The following is a 22,749-nucleotide window of genomic DNA, read 5'->3' on the forward strand; positions in this document are numbered from 1 at the left end:
GATTGAGAAAATGATGAGATTATTCATAAAAAAATCTGCTTTCGACCAAACGTCATTCGACCAAATGTACGATGATTCTTCAACCTAAAATTTGATTTTGACTTAATGTCCATTCGACGTAGTGTCCTTTCGACCAAACGTCATTTGACCAAATGTCTTTCGTCTCTAGTGGACCAAAATTCATTTTCGACGAAATGTCGCTTCGACCAAATGTCCATGCGACGTAGTGTCCTTTCGCCAAATGTCATTCGACGAAATGTCTTTAGACGGAACGGTATAGATTCGCTGTGGAGTGTGGGTACGATTCCCACCCGGTGAAGAGGAAATTTTTCGTGAACGAAAATTTTCCACTGGTCCACTGGGTGTTATGTGTCCGTTGTATCATGCTAAGTGTTAAGTGTTCAGGCTGTACGACCTCTGATCGAAGACGGTGTTGCTGTCTTTTTTCAACCCTTGATATCCCCCTTTTTTCAACCCTTGTTGACTTAATATCCCCCATCCCTCAATTTTTCCAGACGCGAAAGGCTGGTAAAAATATTTAAAAAATGTCTGAACATACAACACGGGGGATTCATAAATTTATTATTTATAATATTTTGAGGGGGCTACAAAAAATACGGGTAAATTCGAAGATTTGCAAAACACCCACCCCTGTAATATGTTACGTAATTAGTCTAAGGTCCCTAAGAATTCAAATATGCTCCAAAACAGCATGCAAAAGATGTAACGTCATGGCGAGTGTATCAGTGTCATATTACAGTGATCGTTCGTTAATTAACAATCTGTTGTATGCGTTTTGATAATCTATTTTTTACTTTATGCATCAAATAAAACACCGAAATTATTATCAGATAATTAGGTCCACATCATTAGGTTATCAGATAATGAATCCAACAACAATTATGGAACACTTTTGCTAAAAAGTAATAATTTCACAATCAAATTAAGTATTTCCAATGGTGAATGGATTTCTATCAGCTATTATATTAGATATTTACCTATATTTACCGTCATAACTTAGATGTGAAATGCTTGAAATGCTTCAAATAAGAATTATTGGAAGAAGTTTAATTTAATCAGTGTTCCATGATTGTGACCTTGAGAATATTTTTCCACAATTATGGAACAGTTAAGTTTTTCTTATATAAATCGCTTCTTCATCATTTTATGTATCGACATCCAAGATCAAAAGCAATAACTGTAGGTTAGTGTGAGTGTTGTTGACACAGGTGTTTTGTGTGTTCTAGGGGTGTTCAGTTTTCCGCTGGAATGCCGTGAGCCAGGACTCTTTTTTTTTCATAAAAGTGTTCAGAAATTATTCCTGGAGAGATAGATAACGTTATACGAACAATACTCCTACAGAAATCCCAGTTTCTGAAAATCGTTCTGGAGTTCAGATCAATGAATCACCTGCTTTGAGCGTGCTTACAGCGGCACACGAGGAGTTAACTTTCGGAAATCAGTATGGCGAAAAGCATCTCAGGCTAAATCTCTCGAAAATAAGCAACTTAATCGAAAAAATATTTGGTAGGCGTAGTAGCAGACACCTTCCTACATAACTGGTACCAAATAGATTTTCGTGAAAAGTTCCTGCTGTTGAGAAAACCTGCGTTAGAAAATCAGCCACTGCCAATAATTCATTGATCTTCCAGACCAACTGCGTTCTCTAACACACCGACGTCATGATAGTTGATAGTCGTCGACATTCGGAGATCGGTGCAGAAGGCGACAATATTAGAGTCGACAATCTCCTTCAGCAGATCTCTTAAACAATTGGAGGTGATGTTGAGTTGAGTTGATGAGTTGAGCCTCAAAAGTCATGTCGAAGATGAGTTGAGCCTTAAAATTCATAGCAAGTGCAGGCTGCTGGCAAGCGTGGTGGTTTCAATACTGCGGCACGGAGGCCCAGTCTGGGTGTCGGCATTGAGCGCAAACTGCATCGCCCGAAATCTGGGAAGTACTTATAGGCTAATGTGCGTGAAAGTCGTCAGCGCGTATTGTACCGTACGTCGCGAGGCGGCATGCGTACTCGCGGGCATGATGCCTATCAAACTGGTGGTGGAGGAAAACGAGAGTGCACCAGTAATGCCCGAAGGAATATCAAGGCAGCAACGGTATCCAAATGGCAGACGGAATGGGACAACTCGACTAAAGGCAGGTAGACCCATCGCCTAGTCCCAAGTGTGATATCATGGATTAGCAGCCCTCATGTGTACTTTGGCTTGACCCAGTTCTTAACAGGCCACGGATGCTTCAGGTGGTACTTGCACAGATTCGGACATGCGACTTCCCCGCCTGTCCGCAATGCCCAGACGTGACAGAAACGGCTGAACACATCCTGTTCACATGTCCCCGCTTGTAAATGGAGAGGAGTGCGATGTTGAAGGAATGCGAAATGGACACTACCACCGATAACATCGTCAGAAGAATGTGCCAGAAGGCAATACAGTGGAGTGACGACCAGGATGAGTATACCGCCGCTGGAGATATATGCCGATTATGAATAGTTGGAAACTGTCATCAGCTAGTGTTTAGGAGGAGTTTGAAGAACTTAGAACACCTGTTTTAGGCATGATTGAATTGCAAGTTATACCGAAAGATTATGGACATGTGTGGACTTAATCGGTTGACGTCGGGGTGGTACAGAGCATAGTTGACCTGAAAGACTAATTTAATTGAACTCGGAAAGAGTTTTGAAAACATAGAACACCTGGTTTAGGCATGCTTTAATTGGGTTGTTTAGCAAGGAAAAATATGAGGTTTTTTATAGCTTGCTTTGCTGATCTCCAACATATTTTTATTTTGTTTGTAAACCTTTTATTTACATTTTTATACAGCAAATAATAATCCATTTCAATCGATAGAATGACACTAACATTCATAGAATGACAGTTGGCCCACGCAGCCTAAGATCAAATTTTTAGTCCCATATAAATTTAAAATGCAAATTAAAAATAGTTCCGGGGCTCCAAAATTCTGAAAAATTGGTGTTAGTCTCAGTTTTATATGCAGATTCAGAATATTTAAAAACACATATACCCCTAAACAACCCAATTGTGACATACACCGAAAGACTTTATGGACAATTATACTGCCGCTAACCGCAAGTCGAGCACATCTGTATATGGAGGCCCATCAACGTTTTATTAGCGTACAACGTTTTATTAGCATTTCCACAGTTATTAATTGAAAGCTTTCTATGCTAGCTAATGAATGAGCATGAATCTTGTATGGCAAGTACAATAGATACACTATGCCCAGTAGACCTGTTCACCATTTTCAAAAGTATTCCAGATTCAAAGTGCCACCCCTCTATTTCAATAAATATCTTAAACGGAGTCTCCTGACCTAGGATAGGATGTGACAACTCAATTGAGACTGCCTTGTTGTTTTTTAGTCGGTTGCTCTGACGAGGTGGTCGCCAGTGCAGCCAAAGTAATTTGTTACAAAATCTTCCAAATATCATGTATCAAAACTTGATGTTTTTCTTTCCGTTCCATCTATTATTTATGTAAGAGAAGCGAAAGACTACCAGAGAGAAGTTTCGCTAATGAAAATATGACTTTCAGATCGAAAATGACAGAAAGGTGAATCATAATGCTTAAAATCAACAGTTTCAAACATTTACAACACTTGAGAATAATTTATATGGCGTTTGCAGTTCAATATAAATTTACGTATTTTGCTTAATATCAACTTTGCAAACCTGCAACACGGCCAAACTAACAACATGCTGCCCTACGAAAAACGCGCCGCCACCAATCGAAGTAATCTATTGTCATTTTCAACCAATCAGCAACCGGTACGATTGTGACAGCAAATCGGTACGATTTTTACTGACTAATTGGCACATCCTATCCTAGCTCCTGACCAATTTTCAGCCAAATCCATGAAGATTTAGAGATGCATTAAATGAGATTTGTGATTTTTCATACTTTTTCATAGAAATGTCACGTCAATTCAATTTTTCCGTTTATTTCCTTCGAGTGTTGCGGAAGTTTCGTCCATACATCACTTTATTCTGAAAAATAATCTTCGGCATGTAATAATGCAGTTTTTATGAAATACTCAACATTTGAATAGGGTAGTCAAGCAAGACCATTTCCCCCATGGCAAAACAAAGTTGACTATGGTTTTTGAGCAATGTCATCCAGTATGAGTCTTTGTGTACAGTGGCCCTGCTTAGCCGTGCGGTAAAACGCGCGGCTACAAAGCAAGACCATGCTAAGGGTGGCTGGGTCCGATTCCCGGTGCCGGTCTAGGCAATTTTCGGATTGGAAATTGTCTCGACTTTCCTGGGCATAAAAGTATCATCGTGTTAGCCTCATTATATACGAATGCAAAAAATGGCTTAGAAACCTCGCAGTTAATAGCTGTGGAAGTGCTTAATGAACACTAAGCTGCAAAGCGGCTCTGTCCCAGTGTGGGGATGTAATGCCAATAAGAAGAAGAAGTGTACAGTGGCCACGTCCAGAAGTGTTCCCGAGGACTTGGTTCCCTCAAAGAAACAGACAAATGTCGATTAGCTCCGAAACGCATCTTACGAAGAATCAACCTTCACAATTTTGAATTACAAGGCCATCCGATGAAATTTTTGACGACTGTATTCTTGTCAGCTGTTGAATCATCTAAACATGCAATGCACTTAATTTAAAGCAACTGGAAACGCGGTGATTTACTCAAATAATCCAATGGTCAATTCTCAATGGCCCCAATACACAGCCAGGTTCATTCTGCCACTTTAAAACATCGCTACCAAAAAGGAACAAAATCTACCATCAGTCAAATACCTCAACTGGTAAACATTTCTATTTACAATCCACTTCACGCTGCATTTAAATCAAAACATCGTATTCGGGCTGCTCACGCCCGGATTCGCCAAGCGTTGAATTAATTTATTTTCTTTTAATTTTCCGGACATTAATTCTATTTTGTGCGCTTTACGTGAGTATCAACACTTTGCACAAAGATAATAGAAGCTTGATTTGCAGCCGAAGAGCAAGCTGCTACTGCTGTTGCCGTCGTCGTCGTCGTCGCTGAGTCCGCGGAAGTGCAAAAGTAAGAAGCAACCCTCTTCGGCATCTGCAGACCCAGCAGTGAAATAGCAAAACGAAACGAAATTGAGCTTGCGTGATGTGGGGCGTCTGCTGATGGTCGAACACGTGCCATGGGTTGGCGCGCACGCGCCACGCCGCTGTGACTTGAGCGGAGCCAAGACACGAACTCGCGCTACTGCACTTTTCTTTGTGGTTTTTATTTCGCGAAATACCCTACTTTGAGTAGGGAACATTCTGCATACACATGATGAGGCTCTGGTAAAGCAATGCTGGCCGATTGGTGGCACGCACCCTTCGATGGGAGATGATTTTTCCAGTCTTTCCGCGTGCTCAACTCTAATGCATGTAATTTGCGTGGTTCGTGAGGAATGTAGCTCGTTGCGGAGGGAACCAATTTATACGTAGGTGCATCTAGGAAACAGGCTAGAAGTCTCTTTGGAGTTGGCTTCTTGCCCTCGCATTCGTAGTATGAAATATGAGGGGAAATTGGGGGCAATTGATTCGTCGATAGAATTTCAGGAACGATAATCATAGATTTGTTTTTTATTTCAATTTTTATTAGAACAGTTGACTTTTAATCAATTGAATTGAAAATGTAATAACAAGATCACATGTTAAATATCTTCATGAAAAACAAAATCAAATAATAATCACGGTTGCCCATCTTAACAAGCAATACCTAACAGTCGTTAGGCGACCAAGCGCCCTAACGACGATCGGAGTGTCGTTTGAAAACCCGTGAAAATTGTCATAAATATCGATGCCACCGTTCATTATATCGCAAACTGGTTCTCCACTGCTGCTGTTGCTGCTCCTTCGGCTACATTCTTGGGCTTCATCAGAACCCGGTTTGCGAATGCACATCTCTAATGTCATTTGCACTCGGCCTATGCTCTTAGCGCAAGGAGCGTTAATTTCCTTGGGCTTCTCCCCGTGGTCCGGTAGGTAATTGGCGCACATGCAGTTGCATTATTTCCACCACCATCGCTTCGTTCGCAGCTGCCCTCCGAAGAAAATGCACGGTAAGTTGGCTGTTGATTGCCAAAGATTGCCCAAGGTGTGAGAGGGAGCGACGATCGGGCTTGACACATGTGACGCGACGCGACGAACTCGAGAGCCGGGACTAATGAAAACAAACTCCTTCGGCTAAGATGCCGCAATTGATACTCGCCGTGGTAGAGTTATAAATACGCTTAGAAGTGTATTAAATTGTGTTGAATGATTTATGGCTGTTCTAGCGGATGCATCCGTTATGGAATCCTATAATTTTCCTTATAAATGAAAAATTGAGCTTAGCACTTTGAAAGATACTATCAGTGCCAACGAAATTGTGCTAAAAACACTGTTGAAACTATAGAGGACCAGTTCGAATGTATCAAGCGACCAGCAGAATTATTACGCCAAAAGATTATCTTTTTGCACCATTTGCCTATCAACTATAAAACCGTATACAGGTCAGACTTGATTATCCGGAGTAGGTATCTATTTTATCACTTCGGATAATCGAATCACCAAAAAATCATATCTGCAATTAAATAACGAAAACTATATGTTTTACTTTATTTATAGTGGCGTAACCATAAATTATTAAGGAAAACCCCTAATTGATGCACCTTGCAGTATAGGTGACTTTCTGGTGCATCATGGAAAATTTGTATGGCCATAACTTTTGAGTCCAAAATCCGATCTGGTCAATTCAAACCAATGAATCAGCGCCTCCACGTCAGCAATGCAACTTGTTGCAAGTAAATCGAATAAGATCAGGTGAGCTAGACTTTCTTATGCAACGTACACACCAGTCAAGCAGTTTGACGAACATTGACTCCGCCCCCAAGAAAACGCTTCGGTTGCTGCTTTGTTTGAACGTGTGTGAAGTTGTTCGACCAACCATTTGACAGTTGGCGGCTCGGTTGGAAAAAATTAAAACGGTTTGATTTTGGTCTGAGTTATCGGGGGTGGAGTCAAGGTTTGCCGAACATGTTTGAGCATTTGTAGTGAAGTTGCACAAACCCCCATATATTTTTTGATGGTTGGTGCTCAAGTTGGCGCTTCGGTCGTTCGTGTGTGATATTGTTGGTCGAATATATTGATTGTTCGTGCTGCTGTTGGTAAAACTTGATGGATGTTTGAATAAACGGGAGGTGGAGTCAATATTGGTCAAACTGCTTGACCGTGTGTACATTCCATTATGTGGTTTGATTGAAATTAAAGAATTGTATTCTGGGCATAGTGTTTTAGCCTGTCATCCGATCTGGATATGAAATTAGAGGATTTGTTTTTCGGAAATTTGAAGGATCTTTATCTGGAAAACTAAAAAAAAGCTTTCCCTAGCTATTTAGATGAACTTTCTCTAAATGTTTAAAATTCCCAGGAAATTTGGAAGATTTTACATTTTTCACTCCTCCACTTGTTTGCACATCGGCTTTCTTTACTACTCTATCTTGACCTGCATAAACTCGGACGACACGCCCCCTAGTCCAATGGTTTCGAAGCTTCTCGTCAACAGTCATAACTAGTTTTCCTGCGCTTATAGCCCGCACCCCATGGAACGAATAGCTTTTTTACACGAATCGGTAGACAGTGTTGCAGCCACTTCCAAATCACCGACTCTTATTGTTAAGCAGGTGAAAAGAACCACCCAGCGTTTTACAGATGCTCTTCCAATTTTCATCAGATAGGGCTCTATTCTTACAAAGGAAAACGGGCGGATGAACCGTGGAAGTGACGCCATTTGCGGTGTTGTCGGTACTGCCTTGTAGACTCGACACCAACTACAGTTTTTCTTGGCGAATCTTAAACGTCCTCTCAACTTCAAAATGTGAAACTTTTGTTGGATCTCGTTTATGACTGTTTCATCATTGGCCTGTTTATGGTTGCGATAGTACCAATCAACAAAGAGACGAGTGATACAACTGTCCTTCGGAAGAATGATTGGATATCTGACATCGAATAGTTAAAACTCGGCTGCAGACAAGCGACTGTTCATACGGATAACTTCATTCTCATCCATCATTGGTGATAATTTGTACAACAAACTGTTCATTTCTACACTCTTTTGTTGATGACGGGGAACTTCCATATTCGATTTCAGAACGTTGACTTCATCGGGATATGCTTCATGTTGCGCCGATCTCCATAGTGCCTGCTCCGCGCCTAATAATTCTTCCTTCGACAGATTTATTGTGTCGTCTAGAGAAGCAATCTTCGTTGCAGTTGTAATCTTTTTACAAATCTCAACACATACGCTATGCATCTGAGAAGTCGTTCCCATTTTGAGAAACGCTCAACAAACACGAGTGGTTGCATGAGGGAGTGCTTGCCTACATACGCCGACCGGACTTCCTCTTCCAATTCGTACAGAAAATGAGGAGCTCGACACCAGCGGCTGTCAGAGGTGGACGAAGGCCCTTTTCCCCATTTAGTTGCCTCGTCGGCAAACTTTGAAGTTGGTCGGAATCCATCTCCATTCTTCTGGACTGGATAGGTGGAGAATTTCGTTGACTCGCAATGCTACAAATTATCCATTCCGTCGAAGATCCAAAGTTATACATGCATGTACAGTGGAGGAGTCGCACCAAAAATATGTTCACCGTACTTTCAACGAATGACCTTCTTCGACCGTTTTCCGTAAGCGAGCTCCTAGAACTGCTGCGAGCAGTTCTGCACGTGGTGTAGATCGATCGATTATTCGAAAATATACAACTGTAGCGTAGGCTTCCACACTAGTGACAACGAATATGTGTAGCTGAAGCGTGTCGAGACTGCAAGGTTCATAGCCGGGAAAATAGCAGCGAGGAACTTCAATCTCATCCATATCACTTAGGCGAATCAGCCACTGCTTCTAACGAGTGAAAATGGCTAATGGATTTTTTTCATCCCAGCCTATTTTGATTTTCCATACTTCCTGGATCATTATATCTAATTCCGGATATGAAAGTCAGTTTTATCATGAACCTCCATGACTTGTGCGGCGAGTTCAATAGCTTTGTCTTTCGTATCGACGCTATCTAAATGATCGTCTACATAGTGTCTCCGCGTTATAGCAAGTGCCGCTCTGGGATACTGGTGTTCGTATTCCATCGCGTTAACGTTCTTCACAAATTGCGCCTGCGTGGGTGAGCATGAGGCTCCAAATATTGCCACATCCATGACCATTGTGTCTAATGGTTCATCCGTAGAGTTCCGCCAGAGGTACAATAAAGCACTATGGTATTCCTCTCGAACTAGAAGTTGATGAAACATTTCTTGAACATCCGCGGTGATGGCCACCTCTCGTTCATGGTACGGATACAACACGTGTAATAGGGGTGTTAACAGGGTAGGACCTTTCATCAACATTGTGTTGAGTGATATACGGACAACAGAGGCAGCAGCATCCCACACAAGCCGAACTTGGTTGGGTTTCTTGGGGTTCAGCATAACCTCTAATGGGAGATACCAGATTCGCTTTGGATCAAATCTTTGTAGTTCTTCATCCGTAGCCTTATGGGAGTACCCTTTCTCCTGATATTCCGCAATTTGTTTTCGAATATCCGGCTCGAAGGACCATTGACGACGTCACCAGAATTACCGATATTACAGAGAGAAGATGGTTTACTCCGGAACCGAGAATTGGAGCAGCAGATGAAAAACCAAGAGAAAGAACAGGAGAAGCTGGTACAGCAAAAACAACATGAATTGGCTAAACTGGGACAACAGATGCACTGACAGAAGCAGGAACATGACAATTTCATCAAGCAGCAGCAGATGGTATTGATGGATCGTGATAAGGAACTCGAACGTCTACGGCAAATGGAGCAGTAGGACTAGGTGGCTAGGCAATTGGTTGATCAAGAATTATCTACATTTACGGGTGATCCGATTGATTGGCCGCTATTTATTAGTAGCTACAGCCATTCGACACAAGCATGTGGCTATTCCGACTCCGAAAACTACTAACTGCTTCCTTTCAAGCACCTTTGAAGACTGCGAGGACTACGTAGACGGCTTAAGCGCTGTTCTAACACCGGTCAGTTAGGTTGGAACAGTGTATGTCTTGCCGAAGCCTCCATTCAGTATTATAACGCGGCTTTTTGTTGTGATTTCATTCGTTTCAATTCTACGGATCAATCAACGACTGCTGTACCAATCGATGTGAGAGCGATCAACCTTTATTACGGTATCAGCACGAAGCACATTAAACGCGGAATTAGATAGACGAATGCAAGACGAATCGAGGCATCGACACAGTGTTTTGAGCTCGGGCAAGCAACCCTGTCTGTCAGGTAAATAAATATAATAGATATATGTTCAGCCGAAGCTGGTTTATTGATGCTCCACAACAATAAATCTACTCTTTTCGACAAATTTTGGCTTGAATTCCTTTCGGAGCAATCCTTATACTCATATGCTTCATTGGGCGAAGCTTTGAGGTACTTTGGCGTCGTCTATTGTTTTCTAGGTGAAGCTTAGAGTATATGAATCATTGCCGCCGAAGCCAGACACAGTATCACAGGAAAAACGAAAACCAATCTATCAAAGAGCGAGTCACAATGCGGTGCAATACAACAGTGCAAAATGCCCAGTCTGTTCAGATTCACGGATTGCACATCTGTTTCTGAAGATGCCGATATCCAACAGAGAATCTTTTCTGTGCAGTCATTCTCTTTGTCGCAACTGTCTGAAGGGAAGTCACATCGCTAGAGAATGTTCTTCGAGGTACGGCTGTAGAAAATGTAAGCCAAGACATCATACGGTTATGTGTTTCAAGGCAGAAGGATGAAGCTTGAACGATAGCTCATCTGACACTGTAACATCGAATGAGGGCGTTAAGCAGAATTAACCCGTTCCAGCTCAACAGTCGTCAACCTCGAGGGCAACTATTTCCTCTAATATGGCCAAGGTTAAGTCATCCCAGATTCTCCTGGCAACTGCAGTTGTTATAGATGAAGACAATTATGGATCACACTATCCTGCTCGACTCTGGCTCGGAATGTAATTTCATTTCCGGAAGTCTAAGCAGGTTGATGAAGGTCTCTAGCCAGAAAGTGGACATCTCGATCCAAGGTCTCGGTCAAACCAACACGAGAGTCACTGCTACTGCTGATAGCTGCTACAATCAAGTCCAGAATATTAGACTACTCAAGGTCTATGGAGTTTCATGTTCTCTCGAGTGTCACAGCTAGTTTGCCTACAGCTACAGTGCAACAGTGTTTACCACAAGAAATTGAATTAGCAGATCCGGAGTTCTTTCGCTCTTGAAAGGTTGATGCAGTACTCGGAATTCAAGCGTTCTTCAGCTTCTTTCAGTTCGGGAATGAGATTTATTTGGGTAGCAATCTACCTGCAGTCTACACTCACTGAATCAGTTTTTGGGTGGATTGTGTCGGGAGAAACTTGCACGCCAGCACAGAGTGCAAGATCCTCGTGCAACATCACTGTATCGCATAACTTGGTGGAAATATTGTCACGGTTTTGGTGAACAACCTTCCTCCTGGGGAAACGCGCTGTGAAGAACAATTTGAGCGTACAGTACGAAGGGAAATAGATGGTCGCTATAACACTGCCCAAAAACGAACAAAACGTACAACAGCTAGGGAATCGAATTTTTTTTTTTATGCAGTGTTCATTTTTCCATATCAAACAATAGTTAGCAATTGCGCATGTTTGCTTCTCTTTGTTTATCGACCGTTTACATTCTTTTGATCTACGGTGGTGTGTCTCTGTCGCTGAAGAGGTACTAAATCATCGAAAAGGGTAATAAAGTGATAAAGTATTTTATTAATACAGTCCAGTTCCGTTTCCCAGTCGGTAGTCCCCAGCCATCATGGGCTGAAATCGCCTGCTTTTTGAAGCAGCTCGATACAGATTTATTAGTGATGGACACGGCGTACAAAACGGCACACGATCGTTCGCTGTACATCAAATTTGTTTCGCGCGATGCAATGGAGGAATCGATGAGGAAAAACATGGACCCGAGGATGTTTTTTATTCGAGTGGTAAGTCGGTTGAAGTTCGGATGCAAATCGCAGAAACAAATATGCGGTACGTCCGAGTGTTCGATCTGCCACCGAAGGTTACGGACGAAAGCTTGTCGCAGGTACTAGGATTGTTTGGAAAAGTTGATCGTGTTGTGCATGAAAAGTTTCCCTCGGAATCGGGCCTGGATCACCTGTCCACTGGAGTCCGTGGTGTATTTCTGGAAATCAAAAAGAGCATTCCTCCATCGATGGAAGTAGCCGGCATAAAAGCAAGAATTTTCCTTTGTCAAGCAGTAGGCCATCGGAGGGATTCTTGTCCCCAGCTATCACGGAAGAAGGTAGGAAAACAAGGACAGAGTACTACATATGCTGGAGTAGTTTCTGGAAACGTAAAAGATGTGATGTCGGAAACCTCGGATGAAGACTTTATCGAAGTTCCGGAAGAAAATCCGAAACCCGAAAACCAGAAACAGTCGGAAGTACGTGAAAACGCACGCCCGGAGAAAAAAAATCGTCGGAAGAAAAATGATGTTACTCTGGAGGAGGTGGCGATCGCAATCTAGGAAGCTTGGTCTCATCCACAAGCGACTCAGCGACGGGCTCAAATATCTGGTTCGGGCTCCGGTTTAAGTGCCGGTTCAACAACACAGCCTAAAAAGAAGTGTGTCCGAATGTGTGTGTCCGAATCAATGTTATTTTTATATTTATATATTATTTGCTCACGGCTCCGTAGAGTTTTTTTATGAAACAGCTGAGCCTAATAAATAAACACATTGAAAAAAAAACACTTCACACTGTTTACATTCAGTATTGTTCGGCCAAATGACATTCCGTTCCGCCAGAGGACATTTTCTGCTATATGACTTGTTCGGTCAAATCACATTTTCGGCCATATGACCCGCCAAATAGCCCACATTCGGCCAAATGAATTTTTCGATGAAACGATTTTTTTTCGGCCCAAACGACATTTTCGGCCGTATGACCAGTTTTGTCTAATGTTGTTTTCCACAAAATGGCCCATTCGACGATTTTTTTTTTGCCAAATGACCTGCTCGACTGAAATATATTTAAATTTCAGTGAAAGTTCGTAGGAAATTTTGTGAAGATTTTTTTGTTCAATTTTTTAAGAACTCCAGAGGAAATTCTTGGGAAAAATAGATGAATTTCTTATGTAAATTCAAAGCAGTTTCAGTGGTACTTATGCAACAAGAAGTAATTCAGAGGAATTATTCGTTAAAATCTGTTAAAATGTTCCATGGGAAGTATTTTTTTTACTTCTCAAAGTTGTTTATTAAAATTTTTCGGAGGAATCCAGGAAATCCAGAAAAATTCTTCAAAGAAACGCAGGAGACTGTTAAGGCGAGATTGAGGGCAAATTACCTGGAAAAAATAAGATACCTGGAGAAAATAAGTATTTCCATTCAGAACAATCTACTGGCACACAACTTTCAAGCTTAATTGAAAGAGTAAATATAGATTTATTTCTTTTGAGACTGTCTTTTTTCTTTCATGTTGGATTATTTATCCATATATCAAGCAGCATTAAAACCCAACGAGCAGGAAATCATTCACTAACCTGAGCATACTCGGCGCAGATGTCGATACTCCCGACAAAGTCGCACACGTTGTCCACCGTCCAGGCGCTGATTTCCTCGATCCGGGCGTGACACTTCCTCGGCAGCCCCAGCTTCAGCTCCATCGAGTCGGACGGTTGGCTGTTGGTGGAGCTCGGTGCCGGCGAGGTTTCCTGGTTCCGGCTCGGCGTCGGCGAAAGTTTTATCCGCTTGGCCGCCGACGGTGCACCGGCGGCGCTGCTCAGATCCAGCGGGAATGTCGTGAGACCCTCCGTCGGGCGGGTGGGTGACTTGAGCGGTGAGATCGCGGGGACGGCCGTCGTCGTCGTCATCGTCGACGGCTGGACGGTCGTCGGGTAGCTGGCGGACAGGTGGTTCGGCAGTATCCCGGGCAGGTACCGTGGTGGAAAGGGTGACGGGAAGTGACCGGTAAGCGAGGTGGCTCCTAGCGGCGGGGAGGAGCTTCGCGAACCAGCCGCAGGCTTTTTCAGGCCTCCGTCTTCCGGCTTGAGGAGATTGTGGATACCGGACTCTTTGGCGGCGCGGGCCTGTGTGGTGTTTTGGAAAAAAAATGATACAGGATCAAAAATGCTGCTCAATAATACTAAAATTACCGATTTTTAAAACCATGGATTTGTTTTGCGGGAATGGGAATTACTTACCAGTGCAACAAGAGCTTGAGTGCTGCTCATATCAATCAACGGTGGAAAAACCGACGATTGGAATGGTAGACCCGGGAATAATGAAGACATAATACTTGGGTTAGGTACCTGATGATAAAATGAAAATATTATGATAAGTTAATCATGTTGATGTTGGTGGCATAAGCACGTAAGTTGCAAAATACAATTGTTTCAATCGATTATCCCTCTTTTGGACAGAAGAGACAACACTTCTTGCAACTTATATTCTTAATCCATCAAAATTTGAAATGTAATAATTGTTATCCGATGAAAGATGTCAGTAGATTGGGAATGCTGGAAATCATTCAAACTATCTACCAACGTTGATCGTGGAAGCTTAACTAAATAAAAAACGACCGCGATGACTTACTTGAGTGGAGGTAATTGGACTGCTGATTTTCTTACTACCTAGTAGGGGACTGTCTGTGAATGATTTTGGCTGATTTATTCGCATTTTTGGCTCTAGAAACGGATTCTTTACACTGGATTGGCTGAAAGGAGGTGAAAATTAAATTGATCAAAATCAAATCGAAGCCATCATCCGCATCGAAGACTTACTCATTGCTAACATTAATTCCGGGCGAGTTATTGTTGTTGTTGTGATATTTGGCCGCCAGACTTCGCATGATGTCGGAATAGTTGCGGGCTTGGAACTCGTGTCGGCCACCGGCCATAGCCGAGTTCGGGGACGGAAGCAACCCGCTGGTCGAAATACTGCTCGGGAAGGCCACATCGGTGGCGTGCATTGTCTGTGGCGGGGTCCCAGAAAACGACGAAGGTGTCACACTTCGCGATCTGTAAATTGAACGGCAACGATACAAACAATTTAGCATGCATTTCAGAAACAGGGCAAAGGGAAATAAGAGTGAATGCTTTACCGCTTCGGAAGGGAACGCTCGAATGAACTCGAACAGACAACAACTAATTGAATTAAGAAAATTAATTAACCTTGTCCCTTGCTGGTCGGGCCGCGTGTCGATGCGGGGCCAGACCACCATCACGCGGTTTCTTTCCCCTAATGAGAGCTACCCGAAAATGAAAGCAAACAAACAAACGAACCACGCTGGCTGGAATATACGCAACGTTATCTACTTCAGTAACCAAAAATGTTCCGCCTGTAGCCGATCGCAAACAAATTCCAAGACTGCGACAGAAGACAGAAACCGTTTGGTGTGAAATTGTGGTCATCATTTTCTTCAATACATTAGTTTCAATCATATTTGACCATTAAGACCCAATCTAGCTCTGGGGATTCAGCGGGTGTGACCAAGAATTATCAACTTGTTTAGATATGCTGTCTATTAAGTAACAAAACGATGTAGTTGCTAAAGAAATTGAAAATATTTTGAAACATTCATAAAGTTTGTTGCTTTTCATGAAATGGTTTTAAAAATATTATTTAGTGATTATCTCTAGATTACAAAAATGTCAACTAGGCATGAATTCCACAATCGTATGTCTCCGATTTCAATAAGAACCATTACATAATCGAATCGAAATAAACTCAAATCTACATTCTAGAACCATCACCAGAGCGATCGCAAATCGCAAAACCTCTCAACCCGGAAGATCACCTGCGTGGTTGACCACACAAAACCGCAGGCAAGACACCACCGCGCGCATGTTAATGAACTTCTACGATGAGACCCGCGCGCCCTTCACCACCGCGCGATCGCCTCCGTTTCCAAGAGAGTTACCTGCTCCGTGTTTGGCTCGACCTGACCGAAACAACCTGTCTCGTGTTCTCTCCCCTGCGGTCGCGCAACGACACGACGGCAGCGCAGGATCGCGCGGTGCGGAGCGAATGATCAAAACCCGCTCACTCACACTCAACGTGAGGCTTTCGCATATACAAGCACTGACTGTTTGTTTTCTTTCACCTCACTACCCGGCCCTCGCCGCAGAGGCAGTTTTGGGGCACATATCCCGCGCCGTATAGAGATTTGGAATCGAACGATGGGGACCGCAGCAGGGAGATTCGATCGCGTTTTAGTCACCGATAGTCGCGAATAGAATAGTGCGGGCAGTTCTTCACCTTCCGGTGGACTGGTTGACCGTCGTCGCCGTGAAATCTCTTCTCGCTGGGTCATCATTGACGAACGGACGCGCGGTGATGTCGTGCCCGATGTCGTCATTATAACCGGCGACCGTTCGTTCTCCTGAGCTAATTAGAGCTCTTTTGTCAGTTTTGGAAAAAAAAGCTAATGAACGACGAATAGCCTCTCACTAGGACTAGGGACAGTTGCGACTTGTTTGAAACCGAATCTAATGCGTTTAACCGCAACGGTTACAGTTGGCTCTTAATTTGGTTGAATGTTGAAGACATTGTTTCAGTCAGCGGTTTACAATTAATTTTGGGCAATAACATAATTCAACATATTGTTAAAATCAAAGCTATGCTGATCTGAATTAAAAAAAAAGTTTGATTGGCTATCCGAAAATAAAATCAAAGCATTTTACTCCAAATGAGATGAAGTTATCCAACTAAGATTGAATCAATAATAAACCAAAAATAGTCAAGAGCATTTGATAATCATTGTTTGTAATTTTTTATTGTTGCTGTACAAAAAGTTGGTATCTTGATCCTCTACTTAACTGTCTATGTACTGTCTTAAATAAAATAAATCATAAGGGTTGTGTACAAGACACGACCGCCCGACGCAAACTACGTAAAACAGTTTGATGGATTGAAAAATGTAGTGTCCTCATGCATTATAAAATAACTCAATTGATCTCTTGTTACACTGGTTTCAAGCAATATTTAAAATATTAAATTTGTTGGATACGACAATCGACATTTTAGAAATTACTGATACATTTAAGTAATTAAGCCAAATTTGTAGAAGTTTGTTTAATATGAGTAGTTCAGTTTTGTTTGTTTAATTGAAAACCCTAACAGAAATTTCCATATCATTATTGTTTTCCGAATTTATTGAAAAATCGTCTAACTGAGCTATAACTAAATTTGGATATTTCTATTGGAAATATCAATTTGTCAGGTTCAATTTCACTCATTACTTTATTCAACTATTAAGGACATAGTTGGAAGAGTACCACGATGGCCGTCAATATGGCACCTGACCTTCCACGGGTCAACCCCACACCTCCCGCACTCCTCTCCCACAAACATTCGAATGCATCGAACAGCTTCGAACAAAAGTTCAATATTCGAATTACTAACCTGTTCACAGCATATTTATTCACTTCCCGTGATAATGAACATGTTTCTCCGAAGAATCCTATGTATTTCGGCTCGAATTATATCATAAATCAGCAATATTGTGCCAATTTAATAGCCGTTCGCGATTTGGTGGGGTTATCACTGCACTTCACTACTGCTCAAAGGGCATTGGAAAAATTAAGTTTTTACTCACTTCTTCGCACATGAGCAGCCCGAAATGTTGATGGAATGCAAGTGAAACATCACTTTTTGAAATCAGTCACTTCTTTGAACCGAAAACTTTATAAAAACTGCTATTTTTGCCCGAAAAAAACTATGAAAAACTGATCGCGGAGTGAATGTAAACACCGGCGGCACCGATAGCAGCAAACTAATAACTAGGGTGGTTCAAAAATGATTTTGCTCCGCCTGGCTCAGTCGATGATGTTTCATATTTTGATATGGCGAGGTTGAATTTAACATTATTCTGATTGTGGCACTCCGTCATTGGGCGCTGGCGAGGGGGAGACCATATGACTGGATGAAATACCACTTGTCATAAGACAAGTTTGTACAATCCCATTTAATTCACCACTTAATTGTACCTTGATAGATACGTATTTCGACCTCAACAGTAAGGTCGTCTTCAGTGTCTCGTTCTTGCCCGACTAAGTGGTGGAATTAAATGGGATTGTACAAACTCGTCTTATGACAAGTGAAAACATTCCTCTAAAAAGCTCAAAATAATTTTCTTAACAAAATTGATGAAATATTCAAGAGCTTTAACTCCATAGACAATGCATATTGAATGGTCCTTCCAATAGTTGGAAGTCGATTTTAATCGAGGTTGCGAGTCTTTAGCATCAAGGATGTTATCGATCATTTATTAATTTGCATTCGATCCACTAGTAACGTAGTTACAGCAATATTTTCAGTAACTTAGACTAAATGATAACGAAATTTCAATAATTTAGTTTAAGTTACTGCTACTAGCGCTGTAACTCCGTTATTAGTTGAATTCTAACAACAAACCATCAGGCAGAGTTGTAGAAAAACCTTCGCACTAGAAGTCCACCATACAACACATTTTGATATTCAGCTTCTGGAATAAGTTATTGACAAAATACTAAATGATCGAACGCAAATTACTTAACGATCGATAACATCCTTGTTTAGCATGATAATCAGCCTTCTCAGAAGGAATCAGTGAAACGTGTAATTCAACAAAATAGCCAGAATTTGTCTGTGATATCTGCACCAGGGGCAGATACTTCGTACAGAAAGTGTGACATGGGGGTGAGCGGGATATAAAATGCTATTTTTTTGCGTTACGTAATCAATGGTTCTTTCCTGCGGTGCGAATTTCGTTCAGTGAAGTCTCTGGAATGTTGTTTGCAGCTATGTGGGTTCTCTTTTCACCAGCGTTTGGAGGGGAGGCGCTGTAGCCAGTGTAGTGAAAGGTTTATTTTCACATACTAGTTTTCATACAAAATTGAACCGGCTTGTGCTCACCCAGGTTTTGTTCGATTCGGTTTTTGGAGGACACTCGGAGCATGGGACGGAATCGAGTAAGCGTGTTGGAGCTGGGTCGTTTTTTGAACCACCCTACTAATATTTTATGTTTTTTTATAAATACGACACCAATACTACTACAGTATATGACAGTTTTTATTGTACCAATACTTTCAAAGGTTTGTTTTGGTACTCAACCCACCTTCACCTTAATCGCTGAAGACGCACCTTGGTGAACATTTTTTTGAAGCGACCACTCACCAAAGCGAACTCCTGGTTTCGCTACCAACGGCATCTTTCGATTGAACTGTCGCCATCGCCAAGCGATTGTTTTTTGTACATCAAGAAAATTAGGTTCTGATAAATATTTTCTTGTACAAAATATGGTTCGGAGCAGTCCATATGGTTGAAAAGCAGGCCAAGTTCCAGTTGGAATGTAGAACCGTAGAAGAAGAAGAATGCTCAATGCTTCTGATGCCAACCATGAAAATAAATTTCCTTACTAACCGAAATTCTCATAAAGCACGTCTCTGGTCAATTTTCTATTGTTAATCTTTTCAATGGTGATTTCAAAATCATTAACAGTACAGAATGTTGCTGGAAAAATTCATTGGACGCCTTTAATTTACCGGTCACTCGCGATCGCACCTTGGAAAAATCCTCTCAACCTAACTTCTTTCCAATATAATGATGTGATGTGATGCTGCCGACCCGACCACCGCCCCACCATCGTTGAAAGCCGCCAACACCAACGTTATCGCTGCGGTAGCCGTTGTCGCTGGGATCGCTAACCGACGCCATAGTCAGCTCTGCACCCGACGATCGCCTCCAATTCTGGCTACCGGTGGAGCGTCGTGTCCGCTCTCCATGAACGCTCGAACGAAAATGGAGCGCGCGCCCGAAACAAGTTTTTTAATGCATAGAGAAAATAATGTGGTGGGCTCCACCCTATCAGTGAATCAAAATGTGCACCGGTAACGTTTACCCAAGGGGCGGGGCTAATGGTTTTACTTTATCGAATACAAGAAGGATGCTCTCTGGCGAGCGCGTGCCCGGGAGGATCCGTCGATTCCAGTTCGAGACAGCAACACGTACGGACGTGTTTTTTTGCTCGCGCATTTTTTCGAAGTGGTTTTTCTCGTTTTTTCGCTGTTTACGTTTTCGCCTGTCGCGTTGGCGTTATTTTCTCCCGGACCCGTTATGGGAGACTCGGTGGCCGATTCGGTCGCTGGAAAAGTGCCTAAGCGCACTGCTCTTGGAGGCGCGGGTAACCCCTCCAAGCAGCTTTTGCAGAGCAACGTGTTTTCGCCGTTGCCGCTTGATGACGCCGGCAATCCGCCGAAAAAGAAGCAGCAATCGCAGCTGCCGCAGGTGCAACCGGAGCGGAAGGAGAAGTGCCCGCCCGTGTTTGTGAAGGGCGATCCGCCTGATTTACGCCCAAAAATTCGCAAGCTGATCGCTAAGGGGCTGAAATGTACTTTTTGGCTTTGCAACGAGGGCGTGAAAGTGATGCCAGCAAACAAGGACCATCATCAACCCGTCGTGGAGTTCCTTGAGGTCCACAAGTATGAGTACTACACTCATGACCACCCCGGCACGAAGCCGCTCAAGGCTTTGCTGCGAGGACTTCACGACATGAAGGAGGAAGAGCTCCAAGCAGAGCTTGAAAGTTGCGGACTGAAGCCAGTAGCCGTGCACAAGATCGATTGTCACGACAAGGCGAGGGGATATCGCGACCAGCATTACCTGATCCATCTAGAGCACGGCTCCACTACCTAGAAGGACCTGAAGCTGGTTGGCGTTATAAATTGCACCACCAGTTGACTGGGAGCGATATCGGCCAGTGCACCGCGATGTCACGCAATGCACCAACTGCTTCAATTTCGGGCACGGCACCAGGAACTGCCGCATGAAGCCGCGCTGCAACAAGTGTGGCGAGCCCCATCCGACTGACGAGTGCGACAAAATGGAGGTGGCCGATCCCAAGTGCGCCAACTGTGGCAACAAACATCGGGCAACCACAAAGGACTGCCCAAAGCGAGCCGAGTTCCTGGAAATCCGGAAGAAGGCTTCCACCAGGACCATTCCGAAGAAGAACTGTGTTCCTGTAATCTACGAGGTGAACTTTTAAGCCATCCCGGCTCCCCGTCGTGTGATTCCAATACTCTCAGCGCTACAGCCGCACAAGCGACTGGCAGCGGCAGCTGCATCGGTCCAAGCTCCAGCATCGTCGGCACCATCCACCAGCGAATGGCCCCCTCTCCCTCCTCCTGGGTTCCGTCGGCAGTCGGAGAACGAAGCCGTCCCACCGGAAGAATCTGCCCCGCGGTACACTCCGGAGCAACTGATGCCGATCTTCACGCGTGCGTCCGGAGACGCCGGAAAGTATCGACCGCCAGCTTTGCGCTATCGAGGAGGCGATCACGGCGGCCCGGGAGCAACATGTACCGACGGCTCGGCAGGTAAGCAACTCCTTAAACATCGATACACTCACCAAAGATTTGATTCGATTGCGGAATGTCACTCGCAGGCAGTTTCAGCGTACTGGACTGCCTGAACTTAAGGCACGCTTCAATCGAATTACAAAAATTATCCAGGCCAGAATGGAGGACCTCAAAAATAACGATTTCTCATTTCCGCACTCTCCCAGATTATGCTAAGCCGTTCTGGAAAATGACCAAAATACTAAAATCCAATCCTCGGCCCATTCCACCTTTGATCCCACTAGACAATAATGGCTCTAAGGATCGCTTGATGACTCCTGGAGCGAAGGTCGCTGAAATAGGTCGTCACTTCGTCAGCTCACACAATCTTGGGCAGAACTTCGTCAGTCCACACGAAACAGCCATCAATGAGCATGCTAACAACATCCATTTGATTCCCAACGACTTCTCGGAGGAGTTGGAGATCTTAGCTGGCGAATTGACGGCCTATATCAAATCATTGAAGAACATGAAGGCCCCAGGCTTCGACAGCATCCTGAATCTCGAGCTCAAACATATGAGTGCTCCGTTCTTTGAGCATCTCTCGCTGAACTTTAATCAGTGTCTCCGGTTCAGCTACTTCCCATCGTCCTGGAAGTCATCGAAAAACATTCCCATCCGGAAGTCTGGGAAGGATCCTTCCTCTCCCAGAAGTTATCGTCCCATCAGCCTTCTCTCAGGGTTATCCAAGCTTTTCGAAAAAGCTATTCATCACCGGTTACTTGAGTCTGCCGAAAATCTCAACATCTTGCTCGAGGAACAGTTTGGTTACAATTACCTGTCGGCAAGGACATTCCGGGTCTCAATCAGCGGAGCGAGTTCCAATGCGCACAACATCGTCGCAGGCGTCCCCCAGGGTAGTATCCTCGGGCCCCTGCTTTTCAACCTGTTCACCTCCGACATGCCAGAAAATCCAGAAGGCGGCATTCTGTCTCTGTTCGCAGATGACACCTCCATCGTCTACAACGGAAGAGTGATCAGAGCGCTAGTGGCAAAACTCCAACGAGGCTTGGATGCCCAGACAGAGCACCTCACCAGCTGGAAGATCTGTATCAACGCGGCGAAGACCTAGGTCATCATTTTCCCCCACTCCAAATCCCCTAAACATGTTCCGCCTGGGGACTGTAAAATCATCCTCAATGGCACGACTGTGGAATGGGTCAATGAGGCCGACTACCTTGGCTTGACCCTCGACAGCAAACTCATTTACAGGCAACAGGTTGACAAAACGGTGACAAAGTGTAACGTTTTGTTGAAACTACTGTACCCTTTGATCAACCGACGGTCGTCATTGTCCCTGAAAAATAAGCTTGCTGTCTAC

At 43.4% G+C, this 22,749-nt stretch overlaps 1 protein-coding gene across 1 annotated transcript in view; it reads right to left on the minus strand.

Annotated features, from left to right (window-relative positions):
* LOC134212417 (myosin-G heavy chain) overlaps positions 1 to 22,749 on the minus strand; it is a 329,579-nt gene that overhangs the window by 90,057 nt on the left and 216,773 nt on the right. The window contains exons 4-7 of the mRNA XM_062690250.1: positions 14,832 to 15,068; positions 14,644 to 14,764; positions 14,253 to 14,360; positions 13,593 to 14,138 (exon numbers count right to left, since the gene is read on the minus strand). Coding sequence (XP_062546234.1) covers positions 13,593 to 14,138; positions 14,253 to 14,360; positions 14,644 to 14,764; positions 14,832 to 15,068 — 1,012 coding nt within the window. The remainder of the gene's footprint in view (positions 1 to 13,592; positions 14,139 to 14,252; positions 14,361 to 14,643; positions 14,765 to 14,831; positions 15,069 to 22,749) is intronic.

The sequence above is a fragment of the Armigeres subalbatus genome, chromosome 2 (genome assembly GCF_024139115.2).
Source record: "Armigeres subalbatus isolate Guangzhou_Male chromosome 2, GZ_Asu_2, whole genome shotgun sequence".
Taxonomy (NCBI): Eukaryota; Metazoa; Arthropoda; class Insecta; order Diptera; family Culicidae; genus Armigeres; species Armigeres subalbatus.